This window comes from Cavia porcellus, unplaced genomic scaffold (assembly GCF_034190915.1).
Source record: "Cavia porcellus strain 051 isolate PalLab524CR breed Dunkin Hartley unplaced genomic scaffold, mCavPor4.1 scaffold_49, whole genome shotgun sequence".
NCBI lineage: Eukaryota > Metazoa > Chordata > Mammalia > Rodentia > Caviidae > Cavia > Cavia porcellus.
Window position 1 is genome coordinate 2,918,546 of NW_026947532.1, and position 21,289 is coordinate 2,939,834.

At 50.5% G+C, this 21,289-nt stretch overlaps 1 protein-coding gene across 4 annotated transcripts in view; it reads left to right on the plus strand.

Moving 5' to 3' along the window:
- Tsc1 (TSC complex subunit 1) overlaps nt 1-21,289 on the plus strand; it is a 47,522-nt gene that overhangs the window by 8,317 nt on the left and 17,916 nt on the right. For 3 of the 4 annotated variants that reach the window (XM_003470779.5, XM_023565415.2, XM_005003941.4), the window contains exons 2-10: nt 760-822; nt 7,712-7,897; nt 9,304-9,407; nt 10,279-10,431; nt 12,453-12,597; nt 13,843-13,997; nt 14,364-14,437; nt 20,159-20,334; nt 20,953-21,068. In XM_003470779.5, coding sequence (XP_003470827.2) covers nt 7,792-7,897; nt 9,304-9,407; nt 10,279-10,431; nt 12,453-12,597; nt 13,843-13,997; nt 14,364-14,437; nt 20,159-20,334; nt 20,953-21,068 — 1,029 coding nt within the window. In that variant the 5' untranslated portion in view covers nt 760-822; nt 7,712-7,791. Of the gene's footprint in view, nt 1-401; nt 426-759; nt 823-7,711; nt 7,898-9,303; nt 9,408-10,278; nt 10,432-12,452; nt 12,598-13,842; nt 13,998-14,363; nt 14,438-20,158; nt 20,335-20,952; nt 21,069-21,289 lie in introns of those variants that run through there. The other variant, XM_005003942.4, reaches the window with a different exon arrangement.

Genomic DNA, 21,289 nt, shown 5'->3' on the forward strand with positions numbered 1-21,289 from the left:
AAGTGTGGTCTCTGTGGCTGCTGGAGACAGAGGACCTAGTAAAGTGGGCCCTTCTCCCTGAGGCTTCCAGTGAGGGAGATGCACGTGTTCAGGGATGAGTTACACTTCTTAGCTGGGCAGTGATGAAGTGACACGGAGGGGTACAGGCCTCCGGGATCTGTTCAGGGTCTGACCCCGTGTGGGCCTGGAAGTGGGAGGGGAGAACAGGCCTAGGGCAGCATGCTATACAAAGACTTCAAGGACGGGGAGCTGGTTTAGGGGAGCAGTGTGGCGTCTCTCAGACACAGCTATGGCATGCAGAGACTGAAAGGGTCCTCAGGCAGGGCCACAGGGAAGGAGCAAGCCTGGCGCTGGGATGGCCCTGCTGGACTTACCCGTCCCCACCCAGCCTCTGGAGATTGAGCCTGTGCTCACTTGACCAGAAGGTGAGGTGGCCCAAGGTCAGACCTTAGAGACAAGATAAATTGCTCAAAGTGACACAGCTAAACAGGGGCAGAGGGTGGAGTTTGCCTCAGACCTTGTTCTAGAGCCCATTCCTTGATAACTGACAGCTAACAAAAGGCAGAGATCACAAGTTCAGCAAAACCTAATTTCAGTCACTGGGCATTGGGAAACGAGGCTAGGAGAGGCTCGTGCCTGCTGCACCCCCCTAGTGCCCCAGCCAGAGGGCTTGCCTCACTACCTTCTGGCACACAGTGAGTTTTAGTCTGTTGTGCGACTGTCATGTGCATGCCTACTTACGTGTGTGTTTCCCTGCAGGGACCATGAGAGACACCAGGTTGAGGACACTGGAAACTGAAGTTCCAGTTACCCCCGGAACAGGTAGGTACACTCTACTTGAAGTCCCATGGGCGGAGAAAGGCGGAGGGAACCTCCTTGCTGTAATGTTTCCCATGGCAGGGACTGAAGGTCTGCAGCTTCTCTGAAACGTCCAGACAGATGGGTGGAACTGCTGGCCCTGCTGCACAGTGTCCACGGCACTTCTTGTCTTCAGGGCCGTGCTTTTGGCGTGGCCCTTTCCCCTAGGGCTTGAAGGTCTTCCTTGGCTCACTGGCCAGTACCTGTGGACCTGTGATGCAGGTTGGTTACACGTGACAGCAAAGCCGTGTTCCCCCTGATTAAATTAGGGTGTGGGAACTAGGTAAGGTTCTCAGTCCTGCCTGGGTCTGGGTAGTCACTTGGGCTCCTACAAACAAAACCATCTGATGCTGGCCTCTGCCTGCTAACCTGCTCTGGATCGGGGCCTGGCATTCAGCTAATTTTTCCATCCGTCTTGGGTGAAGAACCCACACCCTAACCAGGAGTATTTACATCTTACTGTGCCTGTATTTATTAGCTGTTTCTGTTAGTGCGGGGGCTAAATTACATACTTTAGGAAGCTTTAGAGATTGAAAGACGCAGAGTCCCAGAATATAACCTTCATAAACATTGAGGCTTTGACATTTCATAGATTTGAATTTGGTCTCTGCGAACTGACTGAGCAGTGAGCTATCATTTTGAGTTTACCAGCAAGACTGCATGTGTGTAGAGCAGGTGTGCAGGGAAGGTGGGAGGCATTTGGTCTGCTGTCCATGTGTTCCAGCTGTTGTGTCATCTCCTGGCTCAGTGATAGTTTTTTATCCTCTGTGTTTCTTACCTGTGTCGGGGAAGTATAGAAGATAAGGTCAGAATTTTTGCCTTAAAGATCCATGTTGGTTCGTAAACAAAAAATACAGATCATAAATGATGTAGATGGTAAAAATATTGTTCTCATAAATGGAGGGAGGCTTTCTAAATTAGAGTTTTCATTTTTAAATTTTTTTTTTTTTTTTTTTTTGTCTTTTTCCTTTTTGTCAGTACCGGGGATTGAACTCACGACTGCCTGCTTGCAAGGCAGGCGCTTATGCCGCTGAGCTAAATCCCCAGCCCCCATTTTTAATTTTTTAATGTGTACTTTATCTCATCCCTTTTAGAAGTCCAGAGAATATGGACTTCTGGTCAAATGTTCAGATCATTGATGCTCAGTTGCATGTAAATTCCAGGATATAAAAATAAATCTCAAATTTTGCTAAGCATTTTCTGTGGTTAGATTGGGTTCTATTTTATTTATTTATTGTTTTGCTTTGAGACAGGGCCTTTCTATGTAGTTCAGGTTGCGCTGAATTTACTATTTAGCCCCAGGTTGACCTCAGACTCACAGGAGATCCTCCTGCCTCAGCCTGCTGAGTACTAGAATTGCAGGTATGTGCCACCATGCCCAGCTTTTGTTACATTTTAATAATCAGATTTTAAAACTGATTTTCCAGGGTTTTTTTCCAGTAAAAGTGCTTTGTGAACACTGTTAGCTGCTGGATTGTCCAGTGGTCACTGTGTTAGTTTGTGTGATTCTCTCTTTAGCTGGTACACCTAGTCCCATGGTCCACCAAAGCAGCATTAGGGAAGTTTGCAGTAGGTGGTTTTGTAGAAGCATCTTATACCTGAGATCTGTTTCCCCAGGCCCTCCAGATGCCTGCCTCTTAAGTACTCTGCCTTGCCGACATTTAGAGCAAAGGCCTTGGTGAGCTTTTGGTAAAAGGTTCACCTCCATAGACTCAAAACTGTAAGAAATTGCAGTGAAACATTTCTGTGAAGTCTATTTTGGAATTTGATGGGTGAATACAAAATGTAACCATTTCATTTTTTCCTTAACATTGATTACTTTGGGTCTTTACAATTCTCTTGTGTTATTATGGTTTTATTTTACTCAGACCCTCTACCCCATTCCACCCCACCCCGATGGCGATAGAACCCAGGGTCACATAGGTACTAAGCACAAGCTCTACTGGTAAGTTACACCCCTACTGTATTTTATTTGATTTAAATTTTGATTTTTGGGACAGGGTCTCACCATATAGTTCAGACCTGTCTTGAACTCAATATGTAGCCCAGGTTGGTCTTAAATTTGTGACAAACCTCCTGCCTCAGCCTCTTGAGGACTGAGGTTACAGGCCTGTGCCACCACGCCTAGCTAGCCTTTTTAATATTCTTTATGGTTGGTTTAAAGGATATTGTTTACTGGTTTATGAGTATTGTTTATTATAGTTATGGGTTTTTATGTATTTTATTCATACATAAATTGAAGAGAAACGGTTGACATCTTATTTTAAATTCATTCTCACAAAATGTAAAGGACTCCCAGATGTGACTTTTTCTGGAAAGACTGCAGTTTAAATGTAGTTCTTAAATGTTACTTTGTTTGTAATAAATACTGCAGAGCAGCTCTGCACAGGTTAGAACTAGAATGTTATTTAGTTTCTGTTACATAGTGCAGTTAAATTGTTACAAACACTAACCTGGAAGGCTGTGTAGCTAAATTACTTGAAACAGTTACATTAATATATTTAGTTATTTAAAGGGTTAGTTGTTTTGAACATAAAAATTACACAGTTAACTGACATTTTTACTTTCATAATACGCATTTTAGATTTAGCATGTTAGAATCCCAATTTATGAGTCACAGGACCTGAATATTCATCTAGAATGTTTTACCTCTCCTCAAAGCAAATTTTCAAAGGTTGACTTCCTGTTAGGTGTCCTAAATAATGTTCTTCCTCCACATTACTGATGCTTTGTAGACAGGTGCAACGGTAGCAACGTGAACATACAGTTACTGTGTGTATGCTGCGCGCATGTGCACACACACACACACACACACACACACGAGGTCCTGTGGTGGCAGAGGCCAGAGGTGCTGCTGAGTGAGCAGGTGACAGACAGTTCAGTCTGCAGACTCTCTGCAGACCCAGGCCAGAGCTGAACGTCAGGCATTGGCTGAGTCTAGAGACCGAAACAGAGTGCTAACACTGCTTTTCGTGCCTGTTGAGGTGCTGCATGTCCTCCGTGGTGTAACATGGTGGCCAGCTGGAGGGTGCGGACTCTGCTCGTGTGTCTTCATGCTTAGAGGGAGCTAGTGTTGAGAGAAGGTGTCTGAAACCTGCCCGTGCCACGCTTTTGATCAGGTGTTGGGGAGGCCCCTCGGGGATGGTGACTTTTTGGCCAGACCTAGAAGAGACAATCAGTCTGTAAGGATGCGTGAGAAGACCGTTCCAGGCATAGGGAACAGCCAGGGTGGCAGCCCTGGGTGGGGCCAGCTTCCCTGACTTTGAGAAGACAGGGCCAGAGGTGGGCAGTGAGGCGGCAGGAGGCTGAGGAGGAGCTATCTGGTGGATCCTGGGGGCCTCGCAGACCGCTCCTGAGTTTGCCTCTTAGTGAATCTTAAATGGGGGTGGGGCATACCGATTTCTGGGGTTCGTAGGCTCTGTGGTCCTTCGGTACCTGAGTTTAAGAGTGTGCCAGTGTGGCAGCGAGAGTGAGGAGCCCCTGCTGTCCGCTCCTGGAGGAAATTGCTGAGGGGTCAGCCTGGGTGGGTGCCAGGAGACACAAAGTGAGTGGGTTTGCTGGGGGCTAGAGTGTCACCTAAACATTTACTTTAGACCCATGACAGTCCTTTTTATTTCTTCTTTAAATTATTTGGGACTAGGAATATAGCTCAGTGGTATAGCACCTGCCTGGCAAGTGCAAGGTTGTGAGTTTGATCCCTAGTACCAACTGCCCCCAAAAAACAAACAAAAAACTTACTTATTTTTGAGACAAGGTCTCATTGGGTCAGGCTGTCCTTGAACTGATTTTGCGGCCTAAGCTGGCCCAGACTCATCAGCTTCCTGAACGCTGGGATTACCGGCATGCACCACCCAACTGGGAGTATGTCTTTCATGGAGACCCGGAAGGCTGGCAGAGCAGCAGGTTTTGGAATGGGAGTGTGTGGGTGTCGAAGGCCACAAGGTCTCCTTGATAGTGTCCTCTGTGCACTGACCTGCAGCCCACAGATACTAACAGATAAAGTGGAGTGTAGCTTAGTGTGCGGCACAGCAGTGCCTGTCCGCGCTCTTTCCTGTGGCGGGCTGCTGCTTTCATATCAGAGCTGTCACGGCCGTGCATGTAGCCCTTACCCCCACAGGCTGAAGGCGGGTTTCACGCGAGTCCGTCTCAGTCCCCGCCACCCGAGACCAGGCGGGCTGTTGCCTGCCCTCCGTGCGCATTCTGAGCTCTGGCCGCTCTTCTGCTGGCACCACTGTACATCTTACACTTGTCCTCCCTGCCGAGGACCTGGTGACCCTGAAGTCCTGGACCGAGGTTGAAGAGGGAGGGTGGTCAGTGTGAACAGGTCCCACAGCTGCGTAACTCCAAGGAGTACTTTTTAGGTGGCAGTGTCTTATGTGGAGAATCTCCTGAAGGCTGAGAGTTATGTATTTCCTGAGGATTACTAGCATGGTTACAAAGTAGAATTTTAGAAACACTGGGAAAAGTTATTGCCAAAAATACTACAATGTGTTTTTGGATACCATTTTAGTTTTGCTTTTATAAACAGTTTGGAAGGAGTAGGTGCCAGAAGCCAGACTTTGCACCTAAATTGCATTTATAAACTGAAAAGCAGGCTCTGTAGTCCAAACCGCTCAGCCCTGACCATTGCCCCGTGGGCGGGGTGGGCACCGTCTCTGTGTCAGACAGAGTTCCTGGGCTCCGGGCTGTGGGGCGGCTGTGTGTGGAGGCCGGGCCTCTCTATTACTGCCTTGCTAGACCGAAGGCAGGGAGGTGATGATTTATTGGAATATACACAAGCAAACATCTGTGGACTGGGTTCTTGCTCACTAATTGAGAACCATTTGTGATTTGCCTGGAGAGGAAATAGATTAGCTGGAGACACATAGTCTTGGAAAGCTGTCCTGAGAATGTGGCCAGAGCTTCACTAATTTTCCCTGTGATCCACTGTGGGAGTCAGGAGTGCCGTGCTGAGTGCTTTGCACCCTTGTCATCCCCACAGTGAGCATGCACCTGACAGGTGGCATTCATTTACAGGCTTAGTACAACTCGCGGTGCCATGCAGTTGGTTTCTGTTCTGATTTCATGTAGACTCTTACAGTTGTGACCCCACACTTCTGAGTCCTTTGAAACTGATTTCTGTTGGATTTACTTGTAAGATTTTATTTCCAAGTAGGATCCAGCAATTCCTAGTACGATTTGCTATCAAAAATGCATTTAAACATTTTAGATGATTTTTCTGACTCACAAATCTCTGACTCAGAAGCAGCTAAATTGGTGAACGCCACCAGGTGTAGTTCCATGAGAGCCCCGGGAGCTAGCACCTGGCAGTTCTTAGATCGCCACTAATTCTGTGTTTGCACAGAAGCATGCCTCTTTAGCTAGACTTCCCTTTAGCACGGTGTCTCTCAGAGAGCCTGCATGTCACCCATTGAAGAACCACATGGACTTCTTACTGAGGTATAGAGGCCATCCAGCAGGCCACAGCACTCTGGGAGGCTGAGGGAAGAGGGTGGCAAGTTTGAGCCTAGCCTAGGCAGCTTAGTACCTTAGGAAGACCCTATCTCAAAAGAAAATGCTGCAGATGTAGGTCAGTGCAAAGGCCCTGGGCTCAGTCTCAGTCCTAGGGGGAAAGGCCTGAGCCCCGAGTTGAGTTTTGGAGTGGACCCGGAAACTGTGTTTCTAACAGGAATTCCCAGTGACACTCTTGCATACTAAAGCTCAAGAACTACTTTAGCCAAGCAGGAGTGTGTTTTAACGTGGGGATAAGTGATATGCATAGTCACTGGCCCGAGACTTCACCGGGGCGAAGGGAAGGCCGACACCTTCTTAGCTCACAGCATTTTCTGTAGTGATCAGAGTCACAGGTCAGCTCACGTTGCACTCACAGGCTTTGGGCTTGGGAGTTAGCAGAACTAGATTCCGCGTGGACATCCCCCTGTTGTCTCTGGCTCGCTCTGTGATCCAGAGCAAAGGGCTGGCCCTTGGTTTGCCAACCTCCGTACACCACGGATGGCAGTGCAGACCACAAGGTGGTGCTGTAAGGGGGAGGCGCATTGACAGTCGGAGCGCCAGTCTTGTGAATGGTAGCTGTTATTTCCTGATTTAAACATACAGCTTTCGAGACCAAGGGGGGAAAATCATGGCTGTGCACAGTGACACCTGTGGGGTGAGCTGGGGCTGTACATACAGACCAGTCAGCTGCTGTACCGCTGAGAGGAGCTGATGGTCGCAAGGTTCGCTCTGCTGGCTCCCGTCCATGGCTGCTTCCTAAAGCCAGCAGCCTGTGGGGCGTGACAGATGTCTAAGAGGAAGAGTGTGTGCCCTGAACAACTCATCCCTGGGTCACACCAGTATTGGGACTTAGCGGATGGTGGGCTAGCCAGGTGTTCTAACTTTCAGACATTAGTGGGATTGTGATGAAGAAAATACACTTAGAGTTATTTTAATCAGTGGTTTGAAGCAAAAACACTCACTGGAACCCCAGGTTGAGGGGTAGAGTCAGAAGTAGGAGTAGAACTTGGTGCCGAGTGGCTGTGGTGACCGGTTTTAAATGGGGACAGCGTTGGAGTTTCCTCTCCCTTGCTTCATAAATAAATGGCATTGTTCCCATGCTGTGTCTTTGCCATCAGTTGTCCCCAGGTGTCTCACCGTGTTGCGTACATCCACTGGTCTGCCTTACAGGTTTATTTACTTACTGTGGGTGGGACAGGGCCCTGGGCCTTTGCACTGAGCTGCCCCACCTGAGCTCACACTCACAGCGCTCCTGCTGTATCCTCCCAGAGTGCAGGGAGTACAGGCCTGCGCCATCACGTTCGTTTGTTGTGTAGAGGAAGAGAGCCATTGACTGCACCATCGTCTTCCTATTACACAGTCTGGTAGTGGCCCTGATGAAGAGCTGGCGGAGCTTTTAATGCACGTCCTGGAGCCAGCACAGCACAGGGGCGAGAGAGGATGGCCCAGCCCACAAACGTTGGGGAACTGCTCTCCATGCTGGATTCGCCCACGCTGGGTGTGCGGAACGATGTGACAGCTGTCTTTAAAGAGAACCTCAACTCCGGTAAGCCTGGGAGAATTCTTTCAGCTTGTCTGCTCACGGGAAGAGACGGATCTAGAGCCAGCTAGAACCCTGCTGGCAAATGTTAGTGTCTGTCTTCTGAAGAGTATTTTAAACCACCAGGAGAGAGGACGTGTTGGGGGTTCACGCTGCATGTGTTTTAAACCTTTAGTTAAGGAAATAAATACACACAGAGGGCGGAGACTTACAGGGGACCCCATGAACCAGATTCAGAGTTTATGCCAGTTTTGTTTCATCCTGCCTCACTAGCTTTCTCCACAGAATTTATTTTTGTTAGTGGGGATTGAATTCAGGACCTCACGCCTACCAGGCAGGCACTTGTGCCACTGAGCTAAAACCCCAGCCACTCCACAGAATTTAAAGAAAAAATTCAGACATTATTTCAGACCTGTTATGATTGCTGGAAATCACTGTGGTTTTTAGTATGGAGAGTGGTCAGCCTCTCTCCAAAAAAGCGCGGTTTTAGGTGGAACCCCTGTTTTACTTTCCACATTTCCAGCTTAGTGACACAGTGTGAAAGACAGCGCTGTTAGCACGAGTATACGCTGGTGTTCAGTTGGTTTTAATTGCCGTGCAGTTAAAAGTTATTTGGCCACTTAGAATTGCCATCTCATCCTAGCCTCAGATGAGATATAGAGAAAAACTGGAGCACCCCAGTATCCTTTTGTGGGTGAGGGGTTCAGCTGAGCCTGTGGCGCTGCCGGGAGGTGTCTCACACTCTGCTAGTGAAGTGGAAGAGTGGGCTGGTGAGGGGCGATGCAGCAGGGAGAGTATGGGAGGACGCTTTCCACACTGCGGGCGCTCATCTCGGGAGTGGCTGGGCCGCGCTGGCAGGGGGATTTCCACTTTGTTCCTTTGCATTTATCTTTTTCAGTTAAGTTTATTGGTGCATGTTAGATGTACATGACAATCACGCTCACCCTGGAATTCTCACCTATACCTGGTAGAGCTGGATTTTTTGTTTTCCTGTCCCCGCCTCTCTTCAGCACGTCTGCCCCTCCTTAGTTACCGAAGCCCTGTTCCCATTTTTTCCTTTTTCTCTCACTTCCTTTCCTTTCTTCCTTCCCCGTCCCTGCTCCCCAGTTCCTCTTCCCATTTGAACTGTGCTTTGGGCCTTATGCTTTCCGGCTTTGCACTTTGGTACGCTGTTACATACCCTTCATCTGTAACAGTAGGCGTGGGTATTTTTACAGCTCAGAAGTGATGTGCATTTGTGTGTGTGTGGATGGCTAGGCGCGTGCACCAGGATTACTGTCCACCCTGAAGCTACTTGGGAGAAACATGATGCCATTGAAGCTTCGGGTAACATGTGATGGGGTGCTGGAGTTTGTCATGCGAGGGTAGTGCAGGGGGAGATAAGGGAGTGAACCACTCTTCTCTGCGTTTAGACCGAGGGCCTATGCTCGTGAACACGTTGGTGGACTATTACCTGGAAACCAGCTCCCAGCCGGTGTTGCACATCCTGACTACCTTGCAAGAGCCACACGACAAGGTAACTTCTGATGGGCAGTGGGCATCTGATACGCCCTGCAGGCGTCAGGTGATGGAGGATGTAGGCCTATCTCGGGGTTGTCCAGAGCTACTCCTGACTTCTGAGAGCCATGTGTAACACCTTGCCCACGTTACATGTAAGAAAACTTGCATTTCCAGCTGTGTTCAGAGGTTTTAAACAGTCTTGCTATTTAAAGAAATTTTCTGGTCCCAACACTATGAATTGCACAGTGATGTCTTGGCCCTTGGGCACCTCATCTTTAGGCCCACACTGAGTCAGCTTTTCAGACTTGTACCAGTGTGGGGAAATCCTTGTGTTCAGGTAGGTGACGTGAGTTCTGCCTCCTGGCACCAGACACCCACATGGCTCCTTTCTGTCCCCCTCATCTTTATTTTCGTTTGTGGTAACTGCAGCTGTGTGTAACTGCAGAGTGGTGTAACTGCAGCTAGCAAGTCTTGGGTGCATGTATTCAGGCACCTTCACTAGGGATTCAAGACCTTGCCACTGTGCCCCTTTTACAAAAAAATACTCTTTTCCCCTCTGTGCTCTGGGATAAATTGTAACTTGCGCTACTGCCTGATTTGTGTTGGGGCCAGAGCATGCACGCTGGGAAGGTGATGCGGTAAATGGCTTCCAGCAGGCTCCCTCACAGCTTCACATCTGGGTCAGTGGTTGTGGCACAAGTGGAGAGGCTGCGAGGGCGTGTGTGTGTCACATCCCCGCTCTCCACCTGCAGCTTGTGTGACGAGCGTCGTTTTTCATGAGCTGCACACTGGTGGTTCTCTTGGTGAAGCAGGACAGTCCTGTCTCGTCTGCTGGTACGGCTTTGAAAATCGATGTGAGGCTTTCTCCTGTTCTTTCACATTTTCAGCACCTTTTGGACAAAATCAATGAGTACGTGGGCAAAGCCGCCACCCGATTGTCCATCCTCTTGTTGCTGGGCCACGTCGTGAGGCGGCAGCCGTCATGGAAGCACAAGCTCTCTCAGGCGCCTCTTCTGCCTTCTCTGCTGAAATGTCTCAAGGTAAGAGGCGTCTGGGAGCCGGGCGGAAATGGTGCTAGAGTGACTCGGGGTATGAGAGCTGAGGCTAACTTTCAGCGTTCTGGCACTGGAAGAGTTTAATGTAAGTAGTCTAGAGTTAACGCTCTATGCTTCTCAGGTGTGTTGCCGCAACCGTGAGTGTCTTTTGCCTGAATGAGTAAGGTACAATTTCAGCCCGATGACTTCAGCAGTGTATGCTCCAAGTATCTCTGCTCTTATCACTGTCTTACCTTACAGCCATTAAAACTTACAGGTTCTTTTAGGAATTTCTCTTTCAGTGGAAAAACAGCCAAAGATCATTTTAAACATCCAGGGGTACATTACTTCCAGTGGCAGCAGTAGTGGAAGTTGCTGTTCATACAGGTCCTGCTGAGCCATTGTCAACTTTTGCGGGTACCAACTTGGGTGTATTTTTCTCACATAGTCAGAACTTGGTCTTGGCAGTGGCTTGCTGAAATCCTCAGAGGCATTTTGTCCATCTGTGTTAGTTCCTGGGCTTGTTTCCTCTGTGGCCTGTGCCTCACAGTGACATGACATGCTGGTAGTATTTGTTCCAGGGTGGCAGTCCCTTCAGTTCCTTTAATGCAGCACCATGAACATTGATTTTTGTGTCCTGCCAACAAGGGTAAACTCTTACTATCCCTAAGGTCCCAGGGAGTCACATTGGTTGGGTATCATAAAATCATGCATTTGATATAAAGAAAAAGCAGGGACAACAACACACACATGCAGACCAGGTCAGTTCTTTTTTTTTTGTTTGTTTGTTTGTTTTTTGTCTTTTTCTTTTTTATCAGTACCAGGCATTGAACTCACGACCACACTCTTGCAAGGCAGGTGCTTATGCCGCTGAGCTAAATCCCCAGCCCCACCAGGACGTTCTCACAGCTTCATGTTCTTTGAGCAAAGGAGAAGGTTGTTGAGGAGAGAATCCAGTTGTGAGGCATGAAGTTTAGTTCGGATTGCTAAACACCTCCATCTTTTCCCACAGGGTAAATGTGTTGACTGTCAGTGAGGGACCGCTGCCTAGGTCCTCAATTAGGACGGCAGGGAACTAGAGGAAGGTTGTCCTTGGTGCCGGGACGCATGTGCTGCCGTTACATATTCTCAGTATGTTCCTGCCACATGCCTACCACAGAAAAAGGCTTGGGGTTCAGGGTAAAACTTCAGTAAATTTGGAACTTTCAGATTCCTAGATTTCTTTTCTAGTCAGAATAATGGTTGCCATAGACTGCATGGTCTCTTAATTAATATTTTGTTTCTAAATCTCAATTCCAGTTGCTTGGCAAACAGCTGTGATTTAATTGTGGGCCTGGTGAGCGCTGTCGCTGGCTTGAGCTGGCCCATTACCCATTGGTGTCAGTCACCCTAACGCTGACTGATATCTGCAGCAGGAGTAGGGGCAGAAATTTATTCGCAGTTCTGCGCTGCTTTGAAAGTGAGTCGTCACTTGTTCTGCCACTGCAGCGCTTTCTGCAATTCCAGTTGTGTAGCATTCTTCAGGGAGGACAGCTCCATGATGAAGCGTCTGGGCCTCGCGTGCATGAGGACACCAGTAGTGGACACCAGCAGCAACAACAGCAACAGATTATGTCACAGAATTGTTTCCAATATGTAGTATTTTTAAAAATCAATATAACAAAACATGAATATCGTGGGACATGCTGAGGGAAAATGGCAGCTTCTGTGCTCTGTAAGAAACGACTTTCTGTGGCACTGTGCAAGTACTGTGGGCAGGGTCCTGTGGTTCAGGAACCGGAGTCTGCAGCCTGTGTTCAAGGCATCCTTCGTGGTGGCTGTGTGGGCTTCCTGCTCAAGCCCTCCAGGTTCACACGGGCCTGTGGCTCAGCGCCGGTCCTCCGAAGCCCGCGTCAGTGCTTTCCTCTCCCGTCGTTAGGAGCCAAGGACTGGAGTCACTGGGTCTGTCCTCTGTCAGTTTTTCAGGGCTTTACCCACCGCCCTGCACTGTGCTGACAGGTGTCTTTTGTCTGCATTTCCTCCCGCAGGTAGACACTGATGTTGTCGTGCTCACAACAGGCGTCTTGGTGTTGATCACCATGCTGCCGATGATCCCACAGTCCGGGAAGCAGCATCTGCTTGATTTCTTTGATATCTTTGGCCGTCTTTCATCATGGTGTCTGAAGAAACCAGGTACGGATTCCTCATATCTTTGGCAGGCTCCATGAGGGCAGCATGTGTGAAATCTGACGCTACAATGAGTGGTCACTGGGAAGATGAGGAAATCCCTGGATGTGTCCCCTTCAGGCACATACCAGTAGCATGGCTGTTGAGATGCTGTCCTTGTTCTGTTGGCTTACAGAGAAAGTGAGTAATAGAACATAAACCTTCCTGATTTTTAGTAAACTGAGACATGTCAGCCTGTGTAGTTGGGGAGATGGCTAAACCTGTGGAACATTTTATTTTACCCTAATGGTCTTTTGTGCCAGAATACAAACGCTGGCCCTGAGATCCTATTCATTATCACATAGAAGGGGAGGGAAAATGCAGCACGTACTCATCAAACTCCAGTTTCAGAGGCACTGGACTGACTTTTCTAGATCAGCAAGTAGGGGCTGGGGATTTAGCTCAGCGGCATAAGCGCCTGCCTTGCAAGCGTGTGGTCGTGAGTTCGATCCCTGGTACCGGTAAAAATACAAAAAAAAAGAAAGAAATAGATCAGCAAGTGGCACGATTCTATTAAGTGTTTCTGAAGCTGTAAGCTTAGGAAATTCAGAATCTTTTTGTAATGCCACCATAAAATAGTCAAATATGTTATGTGAAATATGTTAAGATCTGTGAGAGAAGCTGTGGTTTCCTGGCAGCATTAACCTTCCTCTGGGATAGCAGTTTATGTTGAAGGATCCTGGGGAAGGCAGTGTCCAGCATCCATTATGGCGGAGAATCTGGGGTTCCCACATGTCCAGGTTAGGGCTAGGTTAGTGCTTTGCCAGATCCCCCCCCCCCCCTGCAGTGTCAGCTACTTTCTGGATAACAGACCTTTTCTCTTCAGTTGTCAGTCTGCATTGTTGAGATTGCATCCCGTTTTAAAGGCTTTCACACGTTGGTTCCACAAACACGTGAACATTGCTTGTGCTGCGAGCACCATGTTAGGCACTGGTAACAGCGAGCTGAGCAGGGCGGGCCTGTCCTCAAGACAGATGTGCCGAACTGAGCAGCATGAGAGTAGTTAGAGACTGTAAGGAGAATGCCTGGCGTCATGAATGTAGTTCAGCACTGCGGAATGCTAGGCTCCACGGGGGCACGAGGGCCAAGGCCGTGGGCAGCGGCGGTGGATTTTAGGTGGAGGCCATGTGCTGTGCTCAGGCTCGCGTCTGCGAAGCCGCCCCGCAAGCTCTGGGCTGTCGAGCACATGGTAGCCTCCGTTTCCTTCCACAGGCCACGTGACGGAAATCTACCTTGTCCATCTCCATGCCAGTGTTTATGCCCTCTTCCATCGTCTTTATGGGATGTACCCCTGCAACTTCGTCTCCTTTCTGCGTTCTCACTACAGCATGAAGGAAAACCTGGAGACTTTTGAAGAAGTGGTCAAGGTAAGTTACATTGCTGGTTTATTTGATGCAGTATGTGGTGCGCTGTTGAGGTGGTCTGCATGTGTGGTGTCCGAGTTAAACAGTAGGGAGGATCACGCTGGAAGGATATCCAGCCTTCCTCTAAAGCCCCTGTTCGTCCTGAGACTGCTGTTGGCTGGCTTTCTGTCTTTAGGACGAACGCTTGCTATCCTGGGTATTTCATAGTGTGTGCTCTTTCATAACTAGCTTCTCTGGACACAGTGTTTAAGGTTTGTCCATGTTGTGATGTGATCAGCATTTCATTCCTTTTTATTGTCAGTAACGTGCCACTGTGGGGGTATGTCCCAAAGACTCACACCTATTATTTGTCAACCCTAACTCTTCTAGCCAATGATGGAGCATGTGCGAATTCACCCTGAATTAGTGACTGGATCCAAGGACCATGAACTGGACCCTCGAAGGTATAGGAACCGAATGAGTGACAAGGGTGGTAAGGGTCTCTTGAGAAAGTGGGACTGTGGTTTGGGAGGTGTCCCTGCAGAGGAATTGCTTGGGAATGTAAGCGTTCAGTTACAGAACGACTGCATTTGGAAGTGCTTGTGCAGCTGGAGCCTGTGGGAGTCCAGATGATGCCCTCGCAGTGGGAGGCTGGTAACTCCTTTGGCAGAGTGGGGAGGTGGCAGTGCGCTTCCTGACCCATGCCCTGGAAGGTGTGCTCCTTGGCAGTGCCAGGATGGTATGAAGTGCGTGCTGAGTGGGTGGGTTGCAGAAGGGCCATGTGTGGAGTGGCGGACCTCCCCAGTGCCTATCTCCCCCGCGTAGCGAGGCAGCTCCCCACATGCCCCGCTGTGGGCCCTTGCGGAGTTCCCAGGCCTGTTCTCTGGAAATGCCGACTGGGATGAGGCCCCGACTTGAGGACACCAGCCCTGGTGCCCCTGGAGCTGAGGTCCAGGTTGGAAAGGCGGGAAGTAAAGGAAATGGGACAAACTGAGCAACAAGCAGCCCTGATTTTCCCTGCTACTTCTCCTGAGAGGGCTGGAGCCCTGACAGATGGGGATCTCTGCAGTCCTCCCCACTCTGAAGGCTGGTGCTTGGCCTGTCTGTCCCCTTGTAGCCAGCTGCGCCTCAGCCAGGCAGCCTCAGCTACTGTGAGGTGAGGGGTGAGTAGAGAAGTGTGCACAGTATATCTGTAAAGCTGAACAATCACCACAGTGTGCAAGCAGCCCCAGTCTGAAAAACAACCTTCCTGTCACCTTGGGAGCCCCTCAGGACCCTTGCCTCCCTGGCCCCTTCTCAGCTCAGGGATGGCTGCTGCTCTTGCTTTTCTGGTACGTTTGTTTTTACAGATTCCTATGTGTATATGTTCTGCTTTGAAAAGCTGATTAGAAGCCGTCCTTGCTCAGGAAGGGCACCCTGTCACTGTTAGAGGCAGGGTCCCAGGATGGGGGCAGGACAGAAGTCTGAGTCTGAGTCTGCTTCGGTGCCCTTGAGAGGAGAGGAATCCCTCTGGCGGGGCATCACACAGGTCATGAGCAAGGCCAGGGGAGCCCAAGGCTTACCCGTCAGAGCGTCTGCCAAGGCCTCTGAGGAGGGCAGTGGCTGCTTGCAGCCCTTTGGGCTGGTCAGGCGGAACCCTTCCATGGGGTGAAGTGGGTGCTGATCCCATCGACCTTGCTGTGAAGACAGATGACCCCGACCAGGGTTGCCTGGCTCTGTTCCTTGGCTGCACAGATAGTGTGGGCAGCAGGAGCCTTGAGGACGGCCCGCCACAAGCACCTCTCTTGGCAAGCCTGCCCTGTGCCTGGACCCAGCTGTCAGCCACCTCTGCTGGAGCTTTGCCTGGACTCTCTCCTGGGCAGCATCTCCGTTTCCTGGACCTCGTGTCTTCTTCCTGGCGTCATTCTGGTTTTGGAGGGATCTGAAGGCTGGTGCCTTCACTCTGGTTTCTGTTTGGCAGGGGTTGACTGGCCTCACTGAAGAACTGCAAGCTCTGTTCTGCTGCCGTGTTTCAGCCCGTGTCACTGAGGACACCCAGAGGCGTTCTGAGATTGGGTCCTCTGTCTGCTGTTGTTTCTTTTACTGCAACATGTTGTTTCTTTTACTGCAACATGTAGAATGTTATTTGCTGCCGTGATATTTTGGGATTTTTTTCATGGTGTTCTTGGTGTGAGTCTGCTGTTACTCAGCCGAGAAGCTCTTAAATTCTAGGAAATCTTGAATTATTTTTGCTTGTTTTTCTTTCCTCTGGTTTTTTTTTTTGTCTTTCTGCCAGTACCTCTAGCATTGAGAGTAGAGCCTCCTTGCTTTCCCTTCCTCTCCTGCTTTTTCTTTCCGCATGCTTGTCTCACTTCCGGCAGACTTCTTTTCCTTTGGCTCTTTGTCCTTCGGTAGTAGTTGTCATTTCTACCATGTCTTTGGCATTTAAGAGATCTTTTGAGTTTTCAGACAGGCAGAACAGTCTCTTGTGTCTTTGGGTATGTTGACCTTTTTTTATTTTGTTTTCCCTGCATGGTTCATTTCTTCTAAGCCGCTTTCCTTTTTGTCTGGGTTTGTTCTTTTTAAATCTTTGCTTGTATACGTGCTGCTGAAGCCAGCACTGGTCATCTGCTTGTGTCCAGGGAGGGAGACTAATGGCTCTGTTCCATTTTTGCAGACCCGAGCCGCTGGGGGTGGTGCTAAGGTCGTTGTTTCCTTCTTGAGCCGGTCGGGTTTGTAGGAAAGAGTCTTCCGACTGGGCAGAAGGCAGGCAGTGAGGAAGGCCCAGAGGTCCTGGTGTTCTGACTGTGCGTGTCCACTCCCTCGTGTTTGGAAAGTGCCTGCCCGCCACTCTGGAGTCCCTCAGCCAGAAGCCCGCCTCACTCCCTCCTGAGAGTAGTCCCTGTCCGTGCTCCTGTTGAGGACAGCTTTTGCCTGGGAGCGTAGGTTGCAACGGGACCCCCGGCGTGCGATCGCCTCCGCCGTTAACCCTGGCTGCTCAAGTTCTAGTCCCCACCGGCTCAACACTGGCCTCAGGCCCGAAGCTTCGGGTGCTGTGACTGTTTGTGACTTGGCACCTTGGCTGCTGGGCTTCCGTGCCTTCAGCTCAGTCGGTCACTGCCTGCCTGTTGCTTTCCAGTTTCAAACACACGTGGTGCCCCCCTGTCCCCGCGGCGGGCTCACCCTTCAGGTGGCAGGATTTGGGATAAGGCAGGATTCTGGCCGACCTGCCTTACGCACTTGGGGCTGTCTCCATTGCTCACAGCCTCGTGCTCACTGCTGCCAGGCAGGGTCTGGCTGTGCGAGGAAGCCTGAGAGGAAGACAGCGGTGCGAAGAGGCAGCAGGAAGGCTGGGAACGCGGACGTGTGGAGGGTGAGAGGGCGCGAGAGGTTAGGAGAACAGAAATAGCACAGCGGTGCAGGAGGGCCAACATCTGGCTCAGAAAAGTTTGAAGGGAGAAACACTTTGGTGGAAGAAAGTTTAGAAGACAAAAAGACACTCCTGAGAGCTGAGAGGAGAGGCCTGCCTAAGGCACGGCTCTACCAGTGCAGATCAGCAGCGAGTCTCGGTGTTAGGAGTGTTCAGAATACCATAGAAGTAACCTTTCAGAGATAGACTTCAGATTCTATATCCAGGCCAAGTGTGTGCCTAAAAGCGTGCAACACTCTCAGGCAGGGACTCAGGTTTACCTCCTGTATGCACAGTAACCACAGGCGTGGGCTGTACCAAAATGGGGGTTAAAGGAAGGAGGAAGCACAGAGTCTGGGACACTGGGGACCTGAGTTAGGGTCACGGGTGAGCGAGTGTCAGGGTGACAGTAACACAGCAGCCTGTGGCCTGGGGAGGCCAGGCCCCCAAGAGGACAGAGCTCCAGAGGGACCCCACAGGTGGGGAGGGACTCGGCCTGGATGCGTTCTGCATTGCTTTGTGTGGAAACTGTATCAGCCGTTATTGCGGAGCTGCTGGCATGAGCTTAGGGAGAATTAACAGTACACAGAGCGCTGAGGAAAGACAGACGGAGGAGAACCCAGGGCAGCCCCGGTGAGAGGAAGCGGTACCGCCCTGGCTCAGCCCCGAGCAGCGCCTGCCTGCTCTGGGTAATTGCTGGAATTGACTTGGAACGCAACAGTAACAGGCGTGCGCTTTGGGGAGCTCGGCAGAGACCTCGGTCCGCTTGCTCTGAGAGGGAGTAAGTGGGGGAGGTCTGTAATTCATGAGCCAGGACTGAGACCTGGGAAGTGGGCTGTGTGGTCCCCGACAGCGTTGGAGGCCGGCTCGCAGCGGTCGCGCAGTGGCACTGTTCTCTCTAAACCACAGGCTTCTTGCGGCAGGCAGGAGATGTCTGTTTTACGTGCATTTCAGAGAAACAGCCAGATCAACTAATGCAACTGCTTAGACCACAGCCCCCAATTCCAGAGACCCTGCAGCCTGACAGTTTCTTGTGAGGTTTAGGGAGACACAGTGCACATGTTAAAACACTCAGAGGCAGTCCTCTCCCATGTGACTGTCACTCCCTTCCTGGAAACCAGTCCTCCTGTGTGTGCACTTCCTGCCTCCTGCTGCCACTGGGTCACCCTCCGTTGGTGCTGAGCCTGGGCACAGGAGCCAGCCATGACACATAGCAGCAGGAACAGCTGCAGAGCTGCGACCCAAAAGCTGAGGGCAAGGCTGCCTTCCCCACACCACTTTCAACTGGGAAGGCTTGGTGAGCCCAACAAACAAACAACAACAACAGAAAGAACCAGAGATTTGGTTCAGTGGCACAGTGCCTCCCTGGCGTTTGCAAGATCGTGTGTCTGGTCCCCAGTACCAGAAGTCCCACGAGACTTGATGAGCATTCTCAACAGTGGCACATTTCATTGGCCACCCAATGGGGAAGCACCCCCAGTGTTGCTGTGCTCCTGTAAACTTTGGGACAGAAGATGAGAGCCCTGGAGAGCGTTAGTGAGGCCGTAGGACATAGACAGGAAGCCGTGCTGGAGTCTGTGAAGCCGAGTTTGAAAGGAGCAATAGCCGGGAAGCACTTGTGGGAGCATCACTAGAAAGAAGGGCACCCTGGAGGGGGTTCGTAGTTTAAATGTCCTGTTCAGTGCTGGGGCCTTTGGGGAACATTTGACAAGTCCCAGAGAGTCAAAAGAAGCCAGTGAAGATTGTCCCTGGCTCCTGGCTCTTGTCCGACTTGGACATGGTGTGAACCCAGGGCCTTGCCCACGCCAAGCAGGTGCTCTGCCCCTGAGCCACTGGCGCTTCAGTTTGAACACAGTGCTGCCAGCTCATGTGAGCATGTCTCCGAAGAGTTTGCATCTTTTTTTAAATTTATGATTATCCTCTACACATTTTACATTTTTCAGTATTTTTAAGTTCATGGTATTTTTTAAAAATCAATTGGTACAGCATGTAATTTACAGAGAATAAAACTAACCAGTGTGGCTAAGTTATGGCAAAACTCGTAGTGGACCCAATGAAGAGTGTGTCCAGTGCCCCAGAGTTCCTTCCCCTGCCCCATGTCAGCCCCAGCGAGTGCTGGAACCTGCAGGCACTGCTGCTGGGGCGTCTTGCTCTGCCTCTGCTCTTTGGCTGTTTCCTGCTCCTCCCCAGGCCGTGCTGCCCTGTGCTGTAGGGCTGAGTATCATGATGTATGTTTTCTGTAGAGGAGCTCGCTGGAGGTGGAACTGTGACTCGCACAGCAGAAGGCTCTAAGCAGTTCTTTCCGTGATCGATGGTCTGTGTCGGCACCAATCCTGGTCTGCAGCTGGATTAGACAGGGACCTCGGTCAGCGTCATCCACCTGCTGCTGTCCAGGGCTCCCTGTGCCTTGGTCACCTTGGTTCCAAGGAGATTTGCCCTCGGTGGCTGCTCTGCAGTTCGTTATACTGAGGCTGTGCCTAGCCTTCATGGATGGGATGTTTTCTTCCCGTTAGTTTCTGAGAACTTGATTCAGCCATTGAAGCAGGGAATGTGGGGCCAGGGGTATGGCTCAGCAGCACAGTGCCTCCTGGGGCGGTGCGAGGCCCTGCGTTTGACTCTGGTACTGAAAAACATTAAGCATGGTACAGGTTTCAGGGTGAGAGGTCAGCACTGGGGCTGTTGTAGGCCCTGGGTCCAGGCCTGACCCAGAGCAAGCCGTCCTGAGTGTGCGATGGGATTAAGTGAATTTCCGTGAAATTTTAAGTGAATTTTTCTTGACTTTGATTGCCTTTTCCAGGTGGAAGAAATTAGATACTCATGATGTTGTCATAGAATGTGCCAAAATCTCTCTGGACCCTACAGAAGCCTCCTATGAAGACGGCTACTCGGTGTGCCATCAGCTGTCCACCCGCTTCCCTCACCGCCCCGCAGATGCCACCTCCAGCCCTTACGTCGACACACAGAACAGCTGTGGTGAGAAGTGGCTGTGGTGCTCCCCGCTCTTGCACCTGTGTCTCCAGAAGACGTTGCTCATCTCTGTTGGCGTAATGTCCTTTTCCTAGAGCAGGGCCTAGTTTACTTCCTGTGAACCTTGCCCAAATATTTTAAGTTTGAATTTGCCTCCATTTTCTTCTGATGGTTTTCTCCTGCAAGTTTAATTGTCCTTGACCTGGATAGTGTGTGTGCTGACCTGGCCACACGTCCTCAGCATCTGATAAGGAAAGGCTCCAGAGGGCAGGCCCCATCTGAGGACACCTGTACTCAGGCAGGCAGCGAACCACCCGCTGGGCTGGCGGTTCAGAGCCAGGCTCCTGCGCAGTCCAGGCTGTCCCTGTGGCCCGACCCACTGACGCCTTGGGTCGGGCCTTCAGGTGATCAGGTGACCGGTGACAGACCCCCCCTGAACTTCCGCTGCCAAAGGGCGCTTAGCAAGCCTTTTCTGAATGCTGCTGCTTCAGGCCCAAGGCAGAGGAGAGCCCCTCAGACTAAGGGTGCAGGAGATGGAGTGGTGTAGGGTGGCCCCCAGGCCATCACTGTTTGTCAGAGTGTCCTGAGCCGGCTCTGACGGCTGTGTCCCTCCCTCCCTTTCAGGGAATGCTACTTCCACCCCTTGCTCCGCCTGCCGGCCGACGCTCTTCAGCACACCAGGGCAGCTAGCGCCGGGGCTGAGTCTCCCGTCCACACAGCCGTTACCTGAGCCGCCACAAGTATGTGTCTGACAGCCCTGCCTCGGGCGACCTAGTGTGCGCTGGGAGAGTTTCACACTGCGAGTTGCAGGGCCCTTTTAAGGATAATTGTCACAAGCAGAGAAATTCACTTTGCCACTTGGGCCATCTTGGAGTCGAGACGTACAAAATGTAATTTGCCTTTTAAAAAAGCTTTGGCAAGGTGTGTTTTAAAGTTGAAAAGGTTAGATTTAAACAGTATT